General features: G+C 46.1%; 1 protein-coding gene across 1 annotated transcript; it reads left to right on the forward strand.

The window, feature by feature from the left end:
- The first annotated feature begins 2,824 nt into the window (after positions 1-2,824).
- Positions 2,825-24,618, forward strand: CACNG7 (calcium voltage-gated channel auxiliary subunit gamma 7). Its single transcript, XM_004381739.1, has 5 exons — positions 2,825-3,117; positions 4,007-4,093; positions 4,625-4,765; positions 23,763-23,908; positions 24,287-24,618. The coding sequence occupies exons 1-5, from the start codon at positions 2,922-2,924 to the stop codon at positions 24,542-24,544; spliced, it is 828 nt and encodes a 275-aa protein (XP_004381796.1). The 5' UTR covers positions 2,825-2,921; the 3' UTR covers positions 24,545-24,618.
- The last annotated feature ends 579 nt before the right edge of the window (positions 24,619-25,197 follow it).

Here is a 25,197-nt window from a genome sequence, read left to right on the forward strand (position 1 = left end):
GGGGGAAGCCGCGGGGCCGGTCATGCGGCTGCGGGGCCCGCGGCCCGGAGCGTCCGCCCAGCCCTGAGCGAGGTGAGCACTCCGGGAGGGTCCTGGAAGGAAGGGGGGGCGCCCCAGGAGGGGGCTGGGAGCCCGGTTTGGGGTTCAAACGGGCCTGAGTGGCTCGGGAGATGGGATTCTGGCGGTCAGGACGCCCCAGTTCGGGAGGCTAATGGGGGATGGAGGGGCATTGTGGCCTAAGGACTCCCAGAGGAGGGGACCTGAGGGTCCCGGAGTCAGGAAAGTATACTCCTGATGTCTGGATCTCAGATATCTGGGGAGGGTGCAGGCCGGGGCCTTGAGGGAGGCCGTACTGGGTGTCCGGGTGTCCCGAATGGGGGTGGAGGGCCCAGGCCCGGTAAGGGAAGCACGTCAGTATGGGAACAGGTCCCCAGAAAGGGGGAGTTCCAACTCCCAAGAGACTGGAGGACGATGGAGTTAGGACTTAGGGTTGAATTATGGGACCCGGGGGAGCCGGAATGCCCGAATCCAGGAGAAGCTGGGATAAAAAAGGAAAAGAAGGAGGGCGCTCCGGGGCTGGGCGGAGGGTCCCAGAGGAGGAAGGGCTGAGCCGCCGATCCGGAGGAAGATAAGGAGGTCTGGGCGGGCTGTTTAGTGAGGACTGGAGTGAAGAGGAGGGATTCGAAGGGGGAAGTAAGAAGGGGGAGAATGGGCGAGGGTCGCAGCCAGGAGTCCGAGGGGCAAATGTGTGACGCTGAGGTCAACTACCTGGGACTAAGGCAATCAGGCCACTGGGTTTGGAGGGCTTGTTTCCGAGCTGAGAGCACTGGAAGAGGAGCAGGCAGCTGGCGGTCAAGCCCTGGAGCCACCCGGCGGGGGATGGGAGGAAGAGCTGGCCTGAGCTCTGCCGGACTGGATCCTCGAGGCCTCCAGAAGGCTGGGGGGTAGGGGGTTGGGTGGATGCTGGGTGAAGATGGCAGTTGTGTCAGACTCCAGGGTTCTTACTAGGGTGGGACAGATTTTCAGGGCTATAGGAATTCTGGTTAAAGATGGTGGAGTCTCATGTCTGGGTTTGATCGTTGGGGAGTGTTGAGGGGTCCCAAACTTCATAATTAAAAAGATATTGGTGATCTAGAGGTCTTTGGTTGAGATAGGATGAGGATCCCGAGTTGGATCCCCCCCAAATAATGAGATTGTGTGGTTTGGGAGAAAGTTCTTGGGTGGGAGGTGACGGCTGTGGATAAGGGATTTGGAGTTGTTGAGTTGTGAGTTGAGGGGCCCTCTAGTTGTAATCTCTGGGTCCCTGATTGGAATTTGGGAGGTCACATCTATGGACTGGAGATCTCTTATTTTGAGGGTCTAGTGTTGGGGGAGGGTTAGGGTTCCACGTTGTTATGTTTGAGGAGGGTCTGTGATTGGAAGTCCTAGCATGGGAAATTGGGGTCCAGAATCTCTGGTGGGGGATTTGGGGAACATAAGGTAGAAGACGGGAGTCCTGGACTTCCTAATTGGGCTTTTAGAGTCCAGAGCACTGGTTCTTGGTTTTGAAGGAGGGGGTCCTGTGTTTGACTGGGGTGCTCTGTTTGGGATGCTAGATTGGGCAGTGGGGCCCCAAGTCATGATTTTGACCTTCTGGAGTCTCTAGTCAAGATCTTGGCTCCAGGTCTCTTGGTCCCACTGTTCTGGGGTAAAAAGCCTGCCTGGATCTGGGGGGAAAAGGGGTGAGTTTAGGTTCTGGGATTTTTGATCTGGATTGTGGGCTGTGACCTCAGATTGGGGTCCCAAATTGAGGTCAAGGCACAGTTCAGAGTTAGAAGGTCATGGGTGAAGGTCTTGGTGTTAGAATTGGGTGCTAAGAGTCAAGATGAGTCTAGGGGTTTAAACTGAGGCAGGGGGCTCAACTCAAGGTCTTAGGTAGGCCTGTGGTCAAGGGTCTGGGACCAGGATATAGGGTTAGAGGTCCTTGGCTAGTGACCCAGTTTGAGGATTTCTGACCAGAGCCTTCAGTCCAGAGGCAGAATCCAAAGGAAAGAAGTCAGAGTCCTAGGTCAGGGCATGGAGTCAGTATTTGGTAGCCTGAGTTTCTGGACAGGTCAAGTTGTTCAGCATCTAGTGTTCAAGGCCCCAAACCTAGAGTTCAGGGACCTAAGTCCTGGCTCGGAGCTGAGGCTAGGGGCCCTTGGTGTCCAAGCCTGAGGTCTTAGATCAGGGCACAGTCAGAGCTGGAGGATGCCTGGTCCTGGAGTTGAAGTCTCAGATCAAAGTAATAATTTTTGAGTCATGGGCCGAAGTTCAAGGTTAGGGACTTGGGGGTGGGGGGGTGGGGGTGGGTGTCTGGTGTCCCAGGTTGCGGGTCTCAGGTCAGGGCATGAGGTTAGGGTTGGGGGTCCTGGTTCTAGAGTTAAGAATCTGGAGCTAGAGTTTCTGGCTGGAGCAATGATATTTGGGACCCAGTTCCAGATACATGATTGGAATCAAGGTTGGGGTTCTGGATCTGGGCCAAGTGTCATGGCTGGAAATCTAATCCTGGGAACAGGGGTCTGGAGTTGATGTTTCTGGCCAGAGTCCAGAGTCAGAGAATAGCATCAGGGTTGGGAAGCCCAGTCCTGGTGCTGGGGGTCAACAGTTGGTGCCTCTGGTTAGAGTCCAGAGCTGGAGTTCTGGGCCAGATAATGGAGGTCAAGATTAGGGGATCCCATTCTAGAGTTGAAGTCTTTGCTCAGGATTTCCAGTTGGGGTCATGGGTCAGGACATGACCCATGTCAGAATTGGGAGATTACCATTTTGAGGTTGGAGTCTCAAGCCAGGTTCCAGTGTCCCAGGTTGTTGCATGGAGTTGGGGGCTCTGGTAGGTCCTATCTGGTCTCTCCACCGAAGCTTCTTCTCTGCCAGGCCCCGCAGGCCGTCCCCCGCCACTAAGAATGAGTCACTGTAGCAGCCGCGCCCTGACCCTGCTGAGCAGCGTGTTTGGTGCGTGTGGCTTGCTCCTTGTGGGCATTGCGGTCAGCACTGACTACTGGCTGTACATGGAGGAAGGCACCGTGCTCCCACAGAACCAGACCACCGAGGTCAAGATGGCACTACACGCCGGCCTCTGGAGAGTCTGCTTCTTTGCAGGTACAGACCTCACCTGCCCTCAGCTCACCTGTCTCCACCTTACATGGGGCCCAAGAGTCCTTGCCCACAGTCCCATCTCTTGATTCCAGAAACCCAGACACTGATTCAGTTTCTCTCCTGGAGATTCAGATTCAGGATCCTGCACCCCAGTGGCTAACACAATTCCAGAACTGGGAGTTCAAATTTCTAGCCATTTATTCCCTGGACCTAGGAGCCCTGATGTTAAAAAATCTTCAGGTTCCTAACGCCTGTCTCCCTGGGGAAACCCTGAAATCCTCCCTTAGAACCAGTAGTCTAGGTTTAAACCTTGTTCCTCGGACAATTTCAATGCACAATGGGCAGGATAAAAGAATTCATGCCTCCTGGTAACCACCAAAGGAGTCCCTAGGTGGCTCAAATGGTTAAGTGCTCGGCTCCTAACCGAGAGGCTGGCGGTTCCAGTCCACTCAGAGGTGCCTTGAAAGAAAAGCCTGGTGATCTGCTTCTGAAGGTCACAGCCATGAATGAAGCACTATGGAGCTCAGTTTTCTGCACACATGGGGTCACCGCGAGTTGGGATTGACTCTACCGCAACTGGTTTGGTTTTGGTGTAGCAACCACCAAGACCTCTCCTAGGAATCCTGGGCCCCAGACTTCATCTTCTATGAGGACTCTGGAGTCCTGGCCCACAGCCCCTTCTTGCTTAGGACTCTGAGTTCCAACCCTGTCCTCCTCCAAACAAGAGACTCTAGGGCAGCTCCCACCCCCCAAAGACTAGTGCTGGTCATAACCTTTGGGCTCAGCTTCCCACCCTTATCCTGGGGGTCTTCCCAGTGTCGGTCCTGCCCCTGAAAACCTCCCTGGGGCTTAGGAGTCTGTCACCCAGCCTTGCCTCGTTATCTTCCCCCAGGTCGTGAGAAGGGTCGCTGCGTGGCCTCGGAGTATTTCCTTGAACCGGAGATCAATTTGGTGACGGAAAACACAGAGAATATTCTGAGTGAGGGGAAGCCGGGCCTGGGCAACAAGGCGACTGGATTACACGGCGGGTGGTTGGAGAACGGGTGGGGATAGAGAAAGGGTGGAGTCAAGAAGGGAAGGAGTGGAGGCTTGAGAGGAGGAGGGGTCAGGTTGAAAGGGTGGGGCCTGGGTGGTGCGTGGTGCGTGGAGTTAATGGGGAAAAGCTAATGGGGAAAAGCGTGGAGCCAAAGGGCAGGAGTGAAGGGAAGCTTTAAAGGAAGCAGAGTCATTCGATAAGGAGATGGGGCTAGGTTGAAAGGGCGGGGCCTGCGTGGTGGGTGGTGTTAGTGGGGAAAGAGGTGGAGCGAAAGCAAAGTGGGTGGGGTCTGGGTGAAGGGGTGAGGTCAGAGGTGGCCATACCCGAGAAAAGGGGATGAAAGGGGAGGAGTCCGTGGGAAGGGGGATGAACCAAGTGAAAGACAGGCAGTAAGAGGAGAGGTCAAGGGAAAGAGGAGGTGTCCCACCCGAGATCCCCCTCTCACTCCCTGCCTCTGCCCGCCCCCTCCTCCAGAGACAGTGCGCACGGCCACCCCCTTCCCCATGGTCAGTCTCTTCCTTGTGTTCACCGCCTTCGTCATCAGCAACATCGGCCACATCCGCCCACAGAGGACCATTCTGGCCTTCGTTTCTGGCATCTTCTTCATCCTGTCGGGTGAGCCCAAGGAAAGCACTTATGAGCTGGCGGGCTATTTCAAGTTCCAGGAACCTGTGGGCCCCTGTGCCACTTGCTTGTTTTGTGATATTGGAGGGGTTGCACAACCTCTCTGAGACCCACCTCCCTTCTCTCTGTAAAATGGAGATAGCAACGCCCATCTTACAGGGTTTGTGTTGAGGACCAAATTATTAGCTAATGCTTACTGCGTGCTAATTATGGACCAGTCTCCGTTCTGATACTCACAACAGCCCTGTGAGGTAAACACTATTAATAGCCCCATTTCACAGATAATGGAATCAAACCCTCCAGAGGGATGAAGTCGTTTGCTCAAGGCCCTACAACTAGTGAGAGGCTGAGCTGAGAATCAGATTTCATGCAGTTCTCCTCCAGAGGCTATGTTTTTAACCATTACTGATATTTTAGCAATTTCCAGTTTACAAGACTCTTAATTTTCTGTGCAACATTTTGTTAGAAAAATTCTAAAAAAAAAAAAAATGCAGAAAAGCTGAATTTTGTAGCAAACATCCATCTGCCCACCACCTAGGGTCAACCATGAACATATCACTAGACTTGCTTTAAGGTTCCTGGGTGGTGCAAACGATTTGCTCTCCGCTACTAACCAGAAGGTTGGCAGTTTAAATCCACCCTGCAGAAGTAAGTCCTGGCGATCTACTTCTGATCAACTTCTGTAAGATTGTTGTCATTGTTGGGTGCCATCAAGTCGATTCTGACTCATAGCAACCCCGTGTGACAGAGTAGAACTGCCCCACAGGGTTTCCTAGGGACCCCAGGGAGAAAGATGCGGCAGTCTGCTTCCATAAAGATTTATAGCCTTGGAAACTCTACAGGATAGTTCTGTTCTGTCCTGTAGGGTCTCTGTGAGTTGGAATCAACTTGACGGCAATGGGTTTGGTTTTTTTGTTAATCTTTAGGGAAGCTGATCACCAAGTCTTTCTCCTGCGGAGCTGATGGGTGGGTTTGAATGGCTAACCTTTTGGTTCGAAGCTGAGTGCTTAACCATTGTGCCACCAGATTCCAGCCATTGAAAACCCTATGGAGTGCAGTTCCACTCTGAGTAGGAATGAGTAGGCATCAACTCGATGGCAAGCGTATTATTTTCTTTTTTAAGACTTGCTTTATCCCAAATCTGTCCATCTAGCTGTATTTCTAACCACACATCAATCTATCTTACTTTTTAATGCATTTCAAAGTAAGTTGCAGGCATCAGGACACTTCACCCTGTACACCTCACTTTGCATGTTATTAGCTAGAGTTCGGTATTTGTTCGCAGTTCTTTTTTTTTTCCTTTGGAGGTATAAGTCTCTTTTGCATGTGTGATTACACCCCTTTCTCATAACATCTCTGCCAAGGAGTTATTATTATCACTTACTTGATAAAAATGGGGCTACCGAGGCCCAGAGGAGAGCAGGGAATTGCTCAAGATACTAGAGTAAGTTGGCGCCAGTGACCAGAGTCCCAGAGTAGAGTTCTTTCTGAAGTGCTAAAACCATTTGCTGTCAAGCCAATTCCAACTCATGGCAACCCCATGTTTGTCAGAGTAGGACTATATTCCATAGTTTTCAATGGCTGACTTTTTGGGAGTAGATCACCAGGCCTTTCTTCCGAGGTGCCTCTGGTGGACCCCAACTGCCAACATTTCAGGTAGTAGCTGAGCTGCGTTAACTGTTCCACCCAGGAACTATCCATTAGAGCACTAACCAACCAACCAGCTGCCCTTGAGTCGATTCCGATTCATGGCGAACCCGTATATGGCAGAGTAGAACTGTGCTCCGTAGGGTTTTCAATGGCTGATTCTTCAGAAGTAGATTGCCAGGCCTTTCTTCTAAGGCACCTCTGGGTGGACTCGAACCTCCAACCTTTCAGGTAGCAGCAGAGCGAACTAACCATTTGTACCACCCAGGGACTCTGAAGTCTCAACTCAGTCCACTCTTATTCAATCCAACTCAGCTCAGTTCAGCCCAGCTCACCTCTGTTCAAACATGTTTAGCTCAATTCAGCGAACTAACCTCACAACACCCTAACTGAATTCTTCAGTCCAGTTCAAATTAATTCAACATAATTTAATTAAACTCAATTCAGTCCCTTTTAATTCAGTTGATATTTTACAAGCAAACCCTTCTGCATGTCTCGTCACCATCCTGTCTCTTGGGGGGCCGCTCTCTGCTCTGTGTCTCCGAAGCTGACTGCGCAAATAGATGAAGATGAATTTTCAAATATCCCCTCCCCCAGGCTCCTCCCTGCTCCTCACCCAGCTTTCTCCAGGCTAAACCTCCCCCGTGCCTGCAACCTAACCTGGCAAGACCTTTTCCAGGGAAACCGGAGTGCAATCTCTGTGCAAACTTGAATCATGGCGCGTGGAGCCAGACGCCAAGCTAAAATAAGACAAGTAGAATATCACGATCCCAGAGTGTCAGAGCTGAAAGTTCTCTTCAGTTTTCAGAGGGAAAAATAGTGGCCTAGAGAGAGAAAGTGGGGCAAGAGTAGGCAGCATGAGTACTATTATTCAACCCACCTGAAACATTATAAGAAAAGCACCTGTCTTAGTTACCTAGGGCTGCTGTAACAGAAATACCGCAAGTGGGTGACTTTAATGAACAGAAATTTATTTTCTCACAATTTGTTGTTATTGTTGCATGCCCTTGAGTCGATTCCAACTCATAGTGACCCTATGTGACAGAGTAGAGCTGCCCCATAGGGTTTCCTTGGCTGTAATCTTTACGGGAGCAGATCGCCAGGTCTTTTCTCCCGAGGAGTTGCTGGTGGGTTTGAACCACCGACCTTATGGTTAGCAGCAGAGTGCTTAATCATTGTGCCACCAGGGCTCCTTTCTCACAGTTTATGAAGCTAGAAGTCCAAATTCAGGGCACCAGCTCTAGGGGAAGTTTCTCTCTCTGTTCCCTCTGGGGGAAAATCCTTGTCTCAGCTTCTCTAGCCAGCAATCCTTGGACACTGGTCTGCCACCGTCATCTTCAGATAGTATGGTCTTCTGTCTGTGTTGGCTTGCTTCTGTGCCTAATCTGCACCTTTTATGTCTCAAAAGTGATTGGCTTAATACACACCCTACACCTGTATGGCCTCATTAACATAACAAACAAAACCCTATTCCCAAATGGGATTACATCCACAGGTAAAACAAACCCCTTGCCAGCTGAGTGGATTCCAACTCACAGTGACTCTACAGGACAGAGTAGAACTAGGGTTTTCTAGGCTGAGCCCTGGTAGCGCAATGGTTAGGCAATCAGCTACTAACCGTAAAGGTTGGTGGTTCAAACCCACCAGCCGCTCCACAGGAGAAAGACGTGGCAGTCTGCTTCCATAAAGATTTACAACCTTGGAAACCCTATGGGGCAGTTCTACTCTGTTCTGTAGGGTTACTATGAGTCAGAATTGGCAACAGATAAATCTTTATGGTTCAAACAACTGACCTTTTAGTTAGCAGTCAAACGCTTCACCATTGCACCAGCAGGGGCTAGGATTTACAACACACGTTTTTTGGGGACGCAGTTGAATCCATAACAGTGCCATTGTTTGTGGTTCACAGGGATGGAAACAAGGGGTTTCAAAAGGTGACGTAGCTAGTTGGTGGCAGAGCTGGGGTTGGAATGGAGAGAATTCTGATTCCAAAAGCCATGCTCATACCACTGTACCAGGAACTGACTGTCCAAGGGCCAATGATACTTAATCAGTGATATAGGACTGGAAGTCAGAGCTCAGTTGTAACAATAGTCATTTTCTGGCATTGAACCCTACTGCCAGAACCCCTTCCTTGAGTTCATTTCATACACTACAATCTATGCACGCCACCCCAACATATTCAGTTGTGTGCTTTCAGGGTTGTGGATGCAGGCTGTGGCTGAAGGCTCATGCCATGAACTCAGAAAGACCTGGGTTCAAATCCTACCACTACCACTTACTACGGGTCCCTGGGTGGCACAAATGGTTAAGCTGGAGTACTAACTTAAAGGTCAGAGGTTCCAGTCCACCCAGAGACACATCGGAAGTAAGGCCTGGCAATCTGCTTCTGAAAGGTCAGCAGCTTTGAAAACCCTATGGAGCAGTTGTACTCTGCATACACGGGGTTGCCATGAGTTGGAACTGATTTGATGGCAACTAACAACAGCACCATTTACTCCCCGTATGAGCCAACGGAGCTAAAATCTTCCTTTGTGGCATTGTTGGGAAGACAAATCTTGGTCGGAGGTTGGCAAACTTTTTCTGTATAGAGCCAGATAGTAAATATTTGAGGCCTTGGCAGTCATAGGGTTCCTTTTTTTTTTTTTTTTTAAATATTTTATTGTGTTTTAGGTGAAAAGTTACACAGCAAATTGGACTCCCATTTAATAATTTCTATATAAACTTCTCCATGACATTGGAGCCCTGGTGGTGCAGTGGTTAAGAGGTCGGCTGCTAACCGAAAGGTCAGCAGTTCAAATCCACCAGCTGCTCCTTGGAAACCCTATGGGGCAGTTCTACTCTGTGCTATTGGGTTGCTATGAGTTGAAATTGACTCGGCGGCAACAGGTTTGGCAATGGGTTTCCATGACATTGGTTACATTTTTCACAATGTGTCAGCGTTCTCATATTTCCATTTTGTTTGTTCTATTTCCATTAATCTAGCTTCCCTGCCCCTCCTTAGCTTTCCATCTTTGTTTTAGGGTAAATGTTGACCCTTTGGTCTCATATAGTTGATTATTTAAGGGAGCACAGTATTGACGGGTGATATTGTTTATTTTATAAGCCAATCTAGTATTTGGATGAAAGGTGACCATTGGGAGTGGCTTCAGTTCCAAGTTCAAAGAGTATCTTAGGGCGATAGTCTCGGGCGTTCCTCTAATCTCTGTCAGTCCAGTAATTTGAGTTTTGTTCTACATTTTTTTCCCTTCCTATCCAGGACCCTCTATTGTGACCCTGGTCAGAACAGTCAGTAGTGGTAGCCAGGCACCGTCTAGTTCTTCTGGTCTCAGGCTAGATGAGGCCATGGTTCACGTGGGCTGTTAAGTCCTGTAGACTAGTTTCTTCTTTAAGTCTTTGGTTTCCTTCACTCTCTTTTGTTTCAGAGAAGTAGAGACAAATAGCTGTATCTTAAATGGGGTCACAAGGTTTCTTTTTTCTTTTTTTAATGTGCATTAGGTGAAAATTTACAGAGCAAATTGGTTTCCCATTCGATAGTTTGTACATAAAGTGTTACATGACATTGGTTTCATTCCCTGGCACTCTCCCCATTTCCGTCCTAGTTTCCCCGTTTCCTTTCATCCTGATTTTCTACCCCTTCCTGCCTTCTTATCTTTGCTTTTGTGCAAATGTTGCCCTTTTGATCATGTGTAATTGATCGTTCTAAGGAGCATGTTCCTCTCGGGTGTTATTGTTTATTTTATGAGCCTGTCTATGGTTTGGCTGAAAGGTGATCTCTGGGAATGGCTTCAGTTCCAGTTCAGAAGGGTGTCTTAGGGCCATAATCTCAGGAGTTCCTCCAGTCTCTGTCAGACACTTAAGTCTGGTCTCTTTTGTGAATTTGATTTTTTGTTCTACAATTTTTCTCCTGTTCTATTTGGGACCCTCTGTTGTGATCCCAGGCAGAGCGGTTGGTAGTGGTAGCCAGGCACCACCTAGTTCTTCGGTCTCAGGGTCATGGAGGCTGTGGTTCATGTGGTCCATTAGTCCTTTGGACTAATCGCTCCCTTGGGTTTTTGGTTTTCTTCACTCTCCTTTGCTCTGGATGATAAGAGACCAATAGTTGTATCTTAGATGGCCACTCACAAGCGTTTAAGACCCCCAGACACTACTCACCAAATCAGGATGCAGAAGAACTATGCTGTGCCAATTGGCATAGATGTCCCCCAAGTCTGTGGTGGGTTATAGGGTTCTTGATGCAACGACTCAGCTCTGCCAATGTAGGGCTAAAGCAGCCATTGACAGTATGCATGAGTGTGGCTGTGTTCCAGTACAACTTTATTTATGGACACTGAGATTTGAGTTCCATGTAATTTTCATGTGTCATGAAATATTTTTCTTTTGATTTTTTTCAACCGTTAGAATGTAAAAACCATGTTTAGCTTGCAAACTATACAAAAACAGGCAGTAGGCCAAGTCATAATTTGCCAACTCCTGATCTAGATCATGGGCCCAAACCGATGCCTGGCCTGTAACAATAGCTGCTCAACAATTTGTTGTTGTTGGACGCCATCCAGTCAATTTTTGATTCATAGCGATCCCATGTGACAGAGTAGAACTGCCCCACAGGGTTTCGAAGGGTATAATCTTTACAGAAGCAGATCACCGGGTCTTTTTCCCACAGAGCCACTGGGTGGGTACGAACCTCCCATCTTTCAGTTAGCAGCTAAGCATTTAACCACTGTGCCACCAGAGCACCTTGTTCAATAAGTGATAGTTTTAAGTAAATAAGCAAATGAGTCAGTAATAGTGATAGTCTGATCCCATCGTGCATGGGGTTGTCATGAGTCGGGGCCGACTCAACGGCAGGCAACAACAACATTGACAACAAAGAAATAGTAGTAGTAGCAGTAATAATAATGATGATGATAATAGTAGTAAAGGACACTTTATTAAGTGACAGGGGTCAGCAATAGTTCTAAGTGACTCACATAAACTATTTACTTTTCTTCACCTGGTATGGTAGGTGCAACTATTATCCCCATTTTACAGCTGAGGAAACAGAGGCACTTCAACGTTAACTCACTCAGCAGTGGAAGCAGGTCTGTAACCCAGGTTCTTCATCACAGCATTATACTGCCCCACCAAATTTCTAAAATTATTTTAAAAAACGAAACAAAACATTGCCATGGAGTCAATTCCAACTCATGGTGACCCCATGTGTTACAGAGTAGAATTGCTCCATAGGGTATTCTTGGCTGTTATCTTTACAAAAGCAGATTGCCAGGCCTTTTCTTCTATGGTGCCACTCAGTGGGTTCAAACTGCCAACCTTTAGGTTAGCAGTCAAGCGCAAACCATTTGCACCACCCAGAGACCATAAAATGAAGGAGATTAAAAAAAGAGAGGGAGAGAGGGATTAAGGACAGAGATAGAATCAATATTTTAGATCTGGAAAAAGCATGGTCTGTGGACCAACCACTCCATGTTTCTGATGAGGAAATAAAGGCTCACAGAGAGATAGGAGTTGTCCGAGGTCTGGAAAATAGTAGAGTTGACATTCCACCCTGGGAGGAGGAGTGGGAGGGACAGGGTCACTAAATCACGTCCATTTGGCTTCCTACTGCTGTAGGCAATCTACTTCTGAAAATTATCCAGTGAAAATCCTATAGATCACAATAGAATATTGCTTGATATAGTGTTGGAAGATGAGCCCCTAGCTTGGAAGGCACTCAGCATACACAATGCTACAACAATGGACTCAAGCATCCCAATGATCGTGATGATGGCACAAGACCAGGCGATGTTTTGTTCTGGAGGTGTTACACATCCCTCAGGGATCAGTGTTGGGGATGGAGTAGAAGGAAAAAGATTGATAACTGGCAAGCCCAGGAGGAGGCTTCTGCAGTGGTCCAAGCAATAGCAGATAAGGCCTGAGCTGTGGTTGGGGTTGTGAGGATAAAGCCAATGAAGATAGATGAGAGAGAGAGAGAGAGAGGAATAATGACGGAACAATCAATAGACCTAGATGACTGAGTGGATATAATTGGTGACAGAGGGAGGAGGAAGCTAGAGTAACATTGTTGTTCTTTTTCCAGCCAGTAGCCATAAGAGGCACTCTCCCCATCCATGACCCAGATTAAGCCCTGATCCTCAAAGCTGTTGTGTGCATTTTCTTATTCATTCACTCATCAGACATTTCTGGGGACATCCTCCATGGAAGACCCTGTGCTGGGCATTGGAGACACAAAGCCCATTGCCACTGAGTCAATTCTGACTCATAGCGACCCTATAGGACAGAGTAGAACTGCCCCATAGGGTTTCCAAAGGCTGTAATCTTTACAGAAGCAGACTGCCACATTTTTTTCCCTCAGAGCAGCTGGTGGGTTTGAACCACAACCTCTCAGTTAGCAGCCGAGCGCTTAACCACTGAGCCACCAGGGCTCCCTTTGGAGTCACAGCTTAATCCTAAATGAGGGTTTCCATGCAGCCGATCACCAAACAGCCACCAAACAGATGTCAATCAAAACTCACTACCAAAAACCAAAACCAGACCAAACAAAAAAACCCACTGCCATCGAGTCAATTTTGACTCATAGCGACCCTATAAGACAGAGTAGAACTGCCTCATAAAGTTCCTAGGCTGTAATTTTTATGGAAGCAGACTGCCATATCTTTCTCCCATGGAGCAGCTGGTGGGTTCAAACCACCAACCTTTTGATTAGCAGCTGAGTGCTTAACCGCTGCTCCTAAGCTTGCCACACACCTGCTTAAATCCCTTGATGAATTCTCATTGCACTTAGGATACATCCAAACTCCTCACTCTAGCTTATAGCATCTTCCCCATGATTTGGCCACTGCTCAGATCTCTGAGCTCATCTTTTAAGATGTTACACTCCCCATTGCTTGTAACTTCAGCCACACCACCAGTTGCCATCGAGTCAATTCTGACTCATGGTGACCCTAGGTGTGTCAGAATAGAACTGTGCTCCATAAGGTTTTCAATGGCTGATTTTTCAGAAGTAGATCTCCAGGCCTTTCTTCTGCAGCACCGCTGGGTGGACTAGAACTTCCAACCCCTTCTACAAGTATGTAAGCTCCAATATGACGGGGATCTTTTCAAACCAGCTCTTGTTTGTATCTGTAGAGCCTAAAGGAATTGTTGGTACAAAGTACACACTGAAATACTTGTTGTTAGGGTGCCATTGAGTCGGTTCCAACTCATAGTGATCCTATGAACAACAGAAAAAAACGCTGCCCAGCCCTGTGTCATCCTCACAACTGTTGGTATGTGTGAGCCCATTGTTGCAGCCACTGTGTCAATCTATCTTGTTGAGGGTCTTCCTCTTTTTTGCTGACCCTCTACTTTACCAAGCATGATGTCCTTCTCCAGGGACTGGTCCCTCCTGATAGCATGTCCAAAGTACATGAGACGAAGTCTAGCCATCCTCGCTTCTAAGGAGCATCTGGCTGCACTTCTTCCAAGACATTCTTCTGTTCATTCTTCTGGCAGTCCATGGTATATTTCATATTCTTCACCAACACCATAATTCAAATGCATCAATTCTTTGGTCTTCCTTATTCATTGTTCAGCTTTCACATGCATATGAGGTGATTAAAAATACCTTGGCTTAAGTCAGTAACACCTTAGTTCTCAAGGTGACATTTTTTCTTTTTAACAATTTAAAGAAATACTTGTAGAATGGAGGAATGATAAGGACAGCTCAGGACATTTTGGGTATAGGAAGATATGTTACCAGACACAGTAAGGTAGTGTGAGGAGAGTGGAAGCCACCAGAGAAGGCTTCCAAGAGGAGTTGACATCTAAGTTGATCTTGAAAGGGTGAGGGAGAATTTTTCAAGTGAAGAAAGAAAAGCTTCTCGTGTGCAGGGGGAATTCACAGCATGTGTTAAAACCCTAGAAAGAGTGTAAGACAGAGGTAGACGCATGGGCAGCTCTCCATGGTCCTGAAATTGTACTGTTCTAGAGCCAGAGTGTTTCTATTCAGTTTCGAATGTAGGTAATCCTTGCCTACTGTGCTCTAAGAATTCAGAAGCAGCTGTAGTTGGGTGGGGGTGGTGGAGGGAGAGTTGGATTGTAAAGAAAGGAAGGAGGAGGGACAGAGAAAAAGAATGAGACAGAAAAAGAAAAAGAAGGTTATTTTTGGAGAACCAGTTGTTGCTAGTTGCCTTTTACTTGATCCCAACTCATGACGACCCCATGTGTGCAGAGTAGAACTGCTCCATAAGGCTGTGATGTGAGCCACTGTGAAATGGCCAGGAAGGAGAAATGATCTTGCATTTCAGCATTTTGCCATTTGCAAGTGCTAAAAAACATTTTGTCCTCTTTGTTTTCTTCTCATCAACCACCACTCCTGACACATTTCTTGTAGAGAATGTGTGTTTGTTATTCAGAACTCTAATAATGTGATCATGGGACTCAAGTCTAGGGTTGGGGTGGAAGATGAGGCAGGAGGTGTCAGCAGGAACCAGATCATAGAAAGCCTAGGAGTATACTTTCTCCCCACTACCCATCTGTCAGTTTGTTGTTACTGTGGTGGCTTGAATGTTGCTGTGATGCTGGAAGGTATGCCACCTGCATTTCAGATACCAGCAAGGTCCCCCACTAGTGAACAGATTCCAGTGGAGCCCCCAGACTAAGATAGACTAGGAAGAAAGGCCTGACAATCTACTTCTGAAAATTAGCCAATAGATCACAACAAAATATTGTCAGATATAGTGCTGGAAGATGAGTTCCTGGATTGGAAAGCACTCAAAATACACAATGGCAGCAACAATGGACTTGAGCATACCAGTGATCATGAAAGCTGGTACAGGACCAGGTACCGTTTCATTCTGTTGTACATGGGGTTGCCATGAGTTGGAGCCAACTCGACAGCAATTAACAACAACACAAACACACTTTTTTCTGTAGACATCAGGGAGCCAAGGAAGAATTTTGAGCAGGGAGGGATACAGTCTGGTCTGGATTTTAGAAAGAACCAATACCTGAAGCAGGGAGGATTTGTGGGCAATGGTACAACAGACATAGAGAATAAGGCATTAGCTGGGGCATGGGAACTGGGGATGCAGAAAGGGGTTCAGATTTATGAGGAATTCAGGAAGCAAAATAGACACGACTTGGTAGCTAATTGTCCATGATGGGTGAGAGAGAGAAATAGAGAGACAGAGACAGACTGACAGAGAAACACAGAGAGAGATATGAATCTCCTGCATTTGACTTGGGTACCTGAGTGAGTGGTGGTTTCTGGGCTTCCTTCAATATTCCTTTCCTATAAACCTGCTCATCTTTAAAACCTATCTCAGGTGGCTTCCCAGCATGGTTCCCTCTTCTTGAGTGTCAAAATGATGGAATTCCAGCAGGTGAAAGTGCTATAGAAGTTCAGAGCAAGAAATGGTTAATTTTTAGAAGAGATGGAGGAATGGCAGGCTTCAGTGTGGATTAAAAAGGAGACAGCAGCCAATGAGCTTTTCTGGAAGTTCCACTTGTTTATCATTGTTGTTAGTTGCTGTTGAGTTGGCTCTGACTCATGGCGGCCTCATGTATAACAGCAAAACATTGCCAGGTCCTGCGCCATCCTCGCAATAGCTGGTATGTTTAAGCCCATTGTTGCAACTATTATGTCAATTAATTCATTCAACTAATATTTACTGTGTGCTGGATATTGCATTTGAAGCTGGAAATGCGACAGGGGACAAGATGAACTAGGTCCTAGCATCATGGAGACTATATCGCGGTGGGGGGTGGGGAGGATGCATGAAAAAAAGAATAGCATATAGATAGAAAATATAATGTTATATAAATAAGGTTATGAATTAAAACAGAGTAGGTTAAAGGGAAGGAGAGTGATGGGGGTCATTATTTTATCCTACCTCAATCACCCTAATTTTTTAAAAGAAAACATGCAAACCCACAGAACAGTATGATGAACCCACGTGTATCTTCCTCCACCTAGATTGAACGTTTTGTTGACGTTTTGCCATGTTTTCCTTCTCTCTCTCTGTTTCTACACACACACATACACAGTTTTTTTTTCTGTTTCTTCAATTCTTTTTTTTAATTGTACTTTAGATGAAGTTTTACGGAACAAACTAGTTTCTCATTAAACGGTTAGTATACATATTGTTTTATAACATTGGTTAACAACCCCATGACATGTCTACACTCTCCTTTCTCAAGCTTGGGTTCCCTATTATCAGCTTTCCTGTCCCCTCCTGCCTTCTAGTCCTTGCCCCTGGGCTCTTGTGCCCCTTTAGTTTCGTTTTGTTTTATGGGCCAACATGGGGGTTTTTTTGGCTTTGCCATTTGAAAGTAAGTTGCAAGTAACATGATAGTCCATCTCTAAAAATTTCAGTGTGCATCTATTAAGAATAAGGACACTCTTCTGCATAACTGTTGTTGTTAACTACTGTCGACTCAACTCCCACTCACGTACAACAGAACGAAACATTGCCCGTTCCTGCATCATCCTTATAATCACCGGCATATCTGAGTCCATCATTGTGGCTACTGTGCCAGTCCATGTCACTGAGGGTCTCCCTCACCCTCGCTGGCCCTCTACTTCACCAACATGATGTCTTCTTCTAGCAATTAATCCCTCCTGATGACGTGTCCAAAGCAAGCAAATCAGTGTTCCATTGTTATCCATAAGGTTTTCATTGGATAATTTTTGGAAGCAGATTGCCAGACCTTTTTTCCTAGTCTTTCTTAGTCCGGAAGCTCCACTGAAACCTGTCCACCATGTGTGACCCTGCTGGTATTTGAAATACTGTTGGCATAGCTTCCAGCATCACAGCAACATGCAAGCCATCACAGTACAACAAACCGACAGATGTCTACATGACTACAACACCGTTATCACACCTAGAAATTTTACAGTAATGCCATAATATACTTTTGACCATTTTCAGATTGTTTCAGTTTCAAGAATGTCTTTTATGGCTTTTTCCCCATAATCAGGATTCAATCTAGGTTCATGCATTGCATTTAGTTAATAAGTTTCTTTTCATTTGGAATAGTTCCCCCATTTTTTGGATCACATTGACTTATAAAATATTTCATTACAAAATTTTGTAAACATACAAAAACATAGACTAGTATAATGAAATCCCATATACCCATCAATCAATTTCAACAATTATCAACATACGGCTAATCATTTTTAGTCATGCCTTATAGCCCCTTCTCCATTTCACTAGATTACTTTAAAGCTAGTCTCCAACATCATACCACTTTATCCATAAATATTTCAGTATATCTCTGAGAAATAAGTACTCTTATTTATTTTGTTGTTTTAACTTTATTTTGTTTTTTGTTTTTGTTGAAGATATACATAGCAGAACATACACCAATTCAACAATTTCTACATGTACAATTCAGTGACATTGATTACATTCTTCGAGTTGTGCAACCATTTTCACTCTCCTTTTCTGAGTTGTTCCTCCCCCATTAACCTACAGTCGCTGCCCCCTAAGGTTCCCATCTAATCTTTCGAGTTGCTGTTGTCATCTTGATCCCATATAGATAGTTCTTTAAAGAGCACGATGCTCAAGGCAGACATTCATTGCTAGTTAAGCTAAATAGTACTCTTATTTAATATAACCACAATGCCATTATCGTGCTGAAGCAGTTAAGAAAAATCGCTTAATCTCACCTAATATCCAGGCAGTGGTGAGATCTCCCCACTTGTCTCATAAATGCCTTTTTACAGGTAGTTTGTTGCAAATCAGTATCCAAATTTGACACATGAGTTTAGTGGATAGATCTCTTAAGCCTCTTTGAATCTATAATGGTCCCTGTCTTTTTTTTTTTTTTCCTTGCCGTCTATTTGTTGAAGAAATTTGGTCATTTGTCTGGTAGAATTCGCACATTCTGGATTTTTCCTGTGGCATTTCTGTGCTGTGGGTTAATGTTGTTGTTGTTAGATGCTGTCAAGTCGATTTTGACTCATACCGACACTATGTGACAGAGTAGAACTGCCCCATAGGTTTTTCTAGGCTGTAATCTTTACAGGAGCAGAGCAGATTGCCAAGTCTTTCTCCTGCGGAGCCACTGGGTGGGTTCAAACCCCCAACCTTTCGGTTAACAGCCGAGTGCTTACCCATTGTGCCACCAGGGCCTCTTTGCGGTTTAATACGTTCTTCTAAACTAGTTGCTATGGAGTTGACTCTGACTCATGGTGCCCCATGTGTCTCAGAATAGTACTGTGCTCCATAGATTTTTGGTTTTTTTTTTTTTAACACCCACTTCTTATTTATCGACATGGTTAAGTTCCAAAGACCAGGTCATTATGCAAAAATCGGCATTATGCAAAAACGGAGGATGACCACATCAGATCACAAAATGGAAAATGACTACGGCATTACATAACTGCCAAATTACATCATTACATAACTGCCAAATCACATCAACGCATAACTGCCAAATTACATCATTACATAACTGCCAAATTACATCATTACATAACTGCCAAATTATATCATTACATAACTGCCAAACCACTGAGACTCATGGCCCAGCCAAGTTGATCCATAACCTTAACCATCACAGCCAGTGTTACTCTAGCATTATACATGGGCATTAGTTACAGCCCGACGTACACTGTTAATGCACAAAATAGTCAGATAGTAGATTTTTTACTGTTGTCATAAATGTGAAATGTTGGACAACGAGATAGTCAATAACTGTGGAGTACCCACTGCAATTAAGTTGATTCTGACTCAAAGCAACCCCATAGAGTTTCCAAGGCTGTAAATCTCTATGGAAGCAAACTGCAACATCTTTCTTCCGGGATGGCACTGGTGGTTTTGAACCACTGACATTTCAGCAATCGATCACTTTCACCACTGCACAGTGTGGAGTAGGTGTATATATTTTTATTATTGTAAATATATATCCTACAGCCGGAACTCAACAGGACTGCCTTGTTTTTCTGGGTCTCATAAGTTTTCCTCCTTTGACAAGGTGTAGTCTTACCACTTTTCTGTCACTTGCTTTAGTGGAAAATATTTGAGTTTTCCTTCTCTGACAGGTTTCTGCCTTATGCAGGTTCTGGCTTTTGCAAGTTTTACTCTATGACATGACATTTGCCAATCCAACAATTTTTAGGTGTACAATTTAGTGATATCAATGACAGTGATTGTGTTGTGCAGCCATCACCCATAATTGTTGCTGAATTTCCCATAACCATAGACAAAAACTCACTGCTTCCTAAACTCTGTTATGTTTTCAATGGCTGATTTTTTTTTTTCCAAAGTAGACTGCCAGGCTTTTCTTCTGAGGCTCCTCTAGGTGGACTCAAACCTCCAGCCTTTCGGTTAGCAGCCAAGTTCCTTAATCTTTTCACCACCCAGGGACTCCATATGTTTCTTCAATCTCTGTGTTTTCTTGTAAACTTTTTTTAAAAAAATATTTTATTGTGTTTTTGATGAAAGTTTATACAGCAGTTTAGGTTTCCATTAAACAATGTCTCCACAAATTTTATTCAGTGTTATTGGTTACATTTTTCACAATGTGTCATAATTCTCATTTACTCCATTCTGGTTGTACCATTTCCAGTACTCTAGTTTCCTTGCCCCCTTACCTTCTTGTCCTTGCTTTAGAGTAATTTTTGACCATTTGGTCTCATATAGATGATTTTTTAAAGGCGCTCATTACTCATGGGTGATATTCTTTATTTTATGAACCAATCTGTCATTTAGCTACAAGGTGACCTCAAGGGATAATTTCAGTTTAAGGCTTAAAACATATCTCAGGGCAATAGTCTCAGGGAGTCCTCTAGTCTCAACTGGTCCAATAAGTCTGGTCTTTTTTAAGAATTTGAATTCTATTCCAATTTTTCTCCCATTCTATCAGGGCTCATCTATTGTGGCCTTGATCAGAATGGTTGGTAGTGGGGCACCACCTAGTTCTTCTGGTCTCAGGGTAGATAAGGCTGTGGTTCGTGTAGACTATTAGTCCTGCAGATGACTTTCTTCTCTGAGTCTTTGTTTTCCTTCTTTCTCTTTTGTTCCAAATGAGTAGAGACTGATAATAGTATCTTAGATGGCTGCTCGCAAGCTTTTAAGACCTCAGACACTACTCCTCACATTGGGATGTAGAACATACACTTTATGAATTATATTATGCTAATTGAGTTGTCCCACAAGACTGTGGCCGTAGGCCTTCAAACCCAGAAAACCAATCTCTCAAGGTGTTTGGTTATGTCTAAGAAGTCTCCATAATGTTGAAACCTATGTTTTCCTGTAAACTTGTCCTTAGATCTAGAAGAGGCTTGATCAGATTATTTCATAGATAGGTGGTGCTGTTTACTCCCTAATCCATTACAACAGGAAACACATAATGTCTGGTTGTCTGTCTTTTTGAGATATTAAGATTGATCAGGGATTCCAGTGTTGTTAGCTTGATCCATGTCATTGTCTTTTAAAAAAATAATTTATTTTTTATTGTTATTGAATATACACAGCAAAACATACATCAATTCAAGTTTCTACACATACAATTCAGTAACATTGATTATATTCTTCAAGCTGTTGAACCATTCTCTCCCTCCTTTTCTGAACTGTTCCTCCCCTGTTAACATAAACTTACTGTCCCCTAAGGTTCCAATCTAACCTTTTGAGTTGCTATTGTCAATTTGATCCCATATAGTCCTTAAAAGAGCATAATGCTCAAGGTAGACATTCTTTACTAGTTAAGCTAAACTATTGTTTGGTTTTAAGAAGTCTTCAGGGAATATTTTTGGTTTGAGGTTTGAGGTTTAAAAATTACCTCAGGGCAATAGTTTCAGGGGTTCATCCAGCTTCCATGGCTCAAGAAAATCTGGAGTCCATGAAAATTTTAAGTTCTGTTCTGTATTTCCCCCCTTTTGATCAGGCTTCTTTTATAGACTCTTTGATCAAAATGTTCAGTAATGGTTGCCAGGCATCATTCAGTTCTGGTCTCATGTGAAAGAAGGCAGTTAGCCACACATTCCATATCTTCTTCCTATTCCTGACTTTCCTTCCTCTGTTGCTCCAGGTAATAGAGACCAACTGTTGTGCCTCGAATGTCTGCCTGCAATCTTTTAAGACCCCAGGCACTACGCAATCAACTAGGAGGTAGAACAGAAGCACTAAATACATTATTAGGCCAATTAACTGGGATGTCCTGAGAAGCTATGACCCTAAACCTCCAAACTAAGGAACCAAATCCCATGAGGTGTTTGTTTGTACATAAGCTGCCTCAGCAGCCACTCTTTTTTTTTTCAGTTGTTGTTGTTATTGTCCTTTTGAAGACTACAAGCTAGGATATCTGGTGGAATATCCCACATCCTTGTGGTATAAAGATCGTTTCCTCACTATATCATTTAATTTGTCCTCCCTTCCTTGTATTTTCTGTAACCTGGGAGTTATGTTTAGACTAGAGACTTCATTAGATTCAGTTAGACATTTTTGGCAAGAAGATTCAGAGGCAGTGTCATATACTTTTTATCACATCACTTCAGGTAACAAATAATATCAGGTTGTCCCACCATGGTCCCTGGGTGGCGCAATTGGTTAAGCACTCAACTACCAACTGAAAGGTTGGAGGTTCAAGTCCACTGAGAGGCACCTCAGAAGAAAGGCCTGGTGATCTGCTTCCAAAAGGTCACAGATGTGAAAACCCTATGGAACACAGTTCTACTCTGACACACGTGGGGAATTGGAATCAATTGGATGGCAGCTGATGCTGGTACTGATGCCACCACGAGCGGTACAAAGTTTGATTACTCTGAGAATGTGTTTGAATGTGATGTTGGTCAGCTCTCTCTATTGTAAAGACACATTTTTTTCTTTACAATTAATAAGTAATGTGCAGGGTGATACTTTGGCACCTTGAGAAAAATCCTGTTCTATCTACTTTATTTTGTTTTAGAGTTTTTATTTAGAAAAAAATGTGAAACCTACAGCAAAGTTGCAAAAAGAATGCAATGCACTCTCCTATATCCTTCACCTAGATGCACCAATTTTTAACATTTTACTAAATTTGTCTTTTTCTCTCTCTCTCCCTCATACACGTACTCGTGCACGCATACACGCACACACTCACACACACTGAATCCCTGGGTGGTGCAACCAGTTGATGTACTCCACTGCTAACCAAAAGATTAGAAGTTCCAGTCCACTCAGGTGCCTCAGAAGAAAGCCCTGTCGATCTACTTCCGAAAAATCAGCCATTAGTTTGGGTTTTTATTTATTTTTCCTTCCTATGTCTCTTTTTAAGGAGCCCTGGTGGCCCAGTGGTTAAGCACTCAGCTGCTAACCAAAAGGTCAGCAGTTCAAACCCACCAGCCACTCTGTGGGAGAAAGATGTGGCAGTCTGCTTCCGTAAAGACTGCAGCCTTGGAAACCCTATGGGGCAGTTCTACTCTGTCCTACATGGTTGCTATAAGTTGGAATCGACTTGACGGCAGCGGGTTTGTTTGTTGTTTGTTTTGGTGGGTGGTGCAGTGGTTAAGCTCTTTTGAGTGGTGCGTAATAGTGCACCCTTATTCTTCCCAGAAGGAGCCCTGATAGTGCAGTGGTTAAGCACTTGGCAGCTAACTGAAAGGTTGGCCGTTCAAACCCACCTAGGAGCTCCATGGGAGAAAGACCTGGTGATTTGCTTCCATATAAAGATTAAAAAAAAAACAAAAAACAAACCCGTTGCCATCCAGTCAATTCCAACTCATAGCAACCCTATAGGATAGAGAACTGCCCCATAGGGTTTCCAAGAAGTGGCTGGTGGATTCAAACTGCCAACCTTTTCGTTAGCAGTCATCAGGATGGTGCAGTGGTTAAGAGCTCAGGTTACTAACCAAAAGGTCGGCAGTTCGAATCCACCAGCTGCTCCTTAGAAACTCTATGGGGCAGTTCTACTCTGTCCTATAGGGCTGCTGTGAGTTGGAATCAACTCAACAGCACACACAACAACATTTTTCCCAGGGCTTCATCCCTTAGGGCTTGGACATGGGCCATTCTTAGTCTAAGAACCTTTAACTCCCCCTGCTCCTGCCCCCAGTGGATTTGGTGCCTCTCCTGGACACCTCCAGAGCTCTGAGCAACTTCCCTTACAGCACATGTCACCATGTATGTGATTGTTGATCAATGGCCATATTATCTTCCCCAGTTGCAATGAGTTCCTGGAGGGCAGGTTTGAGGGTGGTGTTATGGAATTTGTTGGTTCATCTTGGGGTTCCCTGCACACAGCCAAGGCCCAGCACACAAGCGGGTTCAAAAGATGAAAGTCCAGGACAGAGCAGGGAGGAGGGGAAGGCAATGAATGGGGAGGGGCTGGGGCTGGAGAAGGGGGTCAAGTTCTAATGGACTCTTTGCTCTACCAGGCCTCTCCTTGGTGGTGGGATTGGTTCTCTACATCTCCAGCATCAATGACGAGGTTATGAATAGGCCCAGCAGCTCTGAGCAGTATTTTCACTATCGCTACGGGTGGTCTTTTGCCTTCGCTGCTTCCTCCTTCCTACTCAAAGAGGTGATGTCCGTGGGGCCCACACTCCAGAGTTTTGAATGGGAGGGTCTCAGAGGCCTGAACTCCTGAGTCCTGAGGAAGGAGACCTGGGGGCTTGGACCTCTGGGTCCTGGGAGAGGAGAGGGCTGGGGATCTGGACTCCTGGGTCCGAGGGAGGGGCCTGGGGCTGGGACTCCTGGGTCTGAGGGAAGAGGGGCTGGGAGACCTGAGTCTTGGATCTGAGGGAGGAGAGGGCTGGGGGCCCGGACTCCTGGATCTGAAGGAGTTTGGGGGCTTGGACTTCTGGGTCTGGGGAAGAAGGGGTTGCGGGTCTGGATTCTTGAGCCCTGGGGAAGAGGGGGTTACAGGCCAACTCTGCGACTCTCACCGTGCCTTGCGCAGGGGGCCGGCGTGATGTCCGTGTACCTGTTCACCAAGCGCTACGCGGAGGAGGAGATGTACCGTCCACACCCGGCCTTTTACCGCCCGCGTCTCAGCGACTGCTCCGACTACTCGGGCCAGTTTCTGCAGCCCGAGGCCTGGCGCCGCGGCCGCAGCCCCTCTGACATCTCCAGCGACGTCTCCATCCAGATGACGCAGAACTACCCTCCCGCCATCAAGTACCCCGACCACCTGCACATCTCCACCTCGCCCTGCTGAGGCCCCGCCCCCGGAGCGGCCCTGCTCCTCTTCCTGGGTCTCTGCAGTGCAGCCCCCCACCCTCCTCGGGACTCCTCCCTCCGCCCGAAGGATGCTGCGCAAGTTTTAGGCCCCACCCTCTCCCGGTGGCTTCTCCCGGTCACCCTAACTCCTCGCCTTCTCCAATTCCTCCTCTTTCCAGGGGCTCCTCCCCTTTCTCTAACCTCTCCGTTTTACTGGTTTCTTCCGTTTCCACTGCGGGCCCCTTTCGCCTTAGGCCCGCCCATTTCCCCTTAGGATCCGCCTCTTTCTTCTAGGACCCTCCCCTCTCCCCTATGACCCACCCCTTTTCCTCTAGGGCCCATCCATTTCCCTTAGGACACGCCTCTTTCTCCTTACGGCCTCCCCCTTTCCCCTCAGGATCCGCCCCTTTTCTTTTAGGGCCCGCCCCTTTTCCTTTAGGGACCACGCCTTACCTCTGACCCCAGTTCTCCTAAGCCCCCCAACTTCCCTCCTCACTGCAGGGGCGCTGGGCTGGAGAGTACGTTCTGGCAGCCCCCCGGAATGCCGATGATCCTCTTCTCCCCTTTGCCCTGGCCTTCTCCTGGCGTCTGGCCCAGGATCCCCCGGGCCACCCTCCCTCCTGACCCCGCGGTGCTGTGGGGGCCTTCTTG

The sequence above is a fragment of the Trichechus manatus genome, unplaced genomic scaffold, assembly GCF_000243295.1.
Source record: "Trichechus manatus latirostris isolate Lorelei unplaced genomic scaffold, TriManLat1.0 scaffold00087, whole genome shotgun sequence".
Taxonomy (NCBI): domain Eukaryota; kingdom Metazoa; phylum Chordata; class Mammalia; order Sirenia; family Trichechidae; genus Trichechus; species Trichechus manatus.

Excerpts from the sequence above, each read along its gene's own strand:
- CACNG7 (XM_004381739.1), top strand. The coding sequence starts at position 2,922 with ATGAGTCACTGTAGCAGCCGCGCCCTGACCCTGCTGAGCAGCGTGTTT. Across the intron at positions 4,766-23,762 it reads CATCTTCTTCATCCTGTCGG|GCCTCTCCTTGGTGGTGGGA; the intron begins GTGAGCCCAAGG and ends TTGCTCTACCAG. Across the intron at positions 23,909-24,286 it reads CCTCCTTCCTACTCAAAGAG|GGGGCCGGCGTGATGTCCGT; the intron begins GTGATGTCCGTG and ends TGCCTTGCGCAG.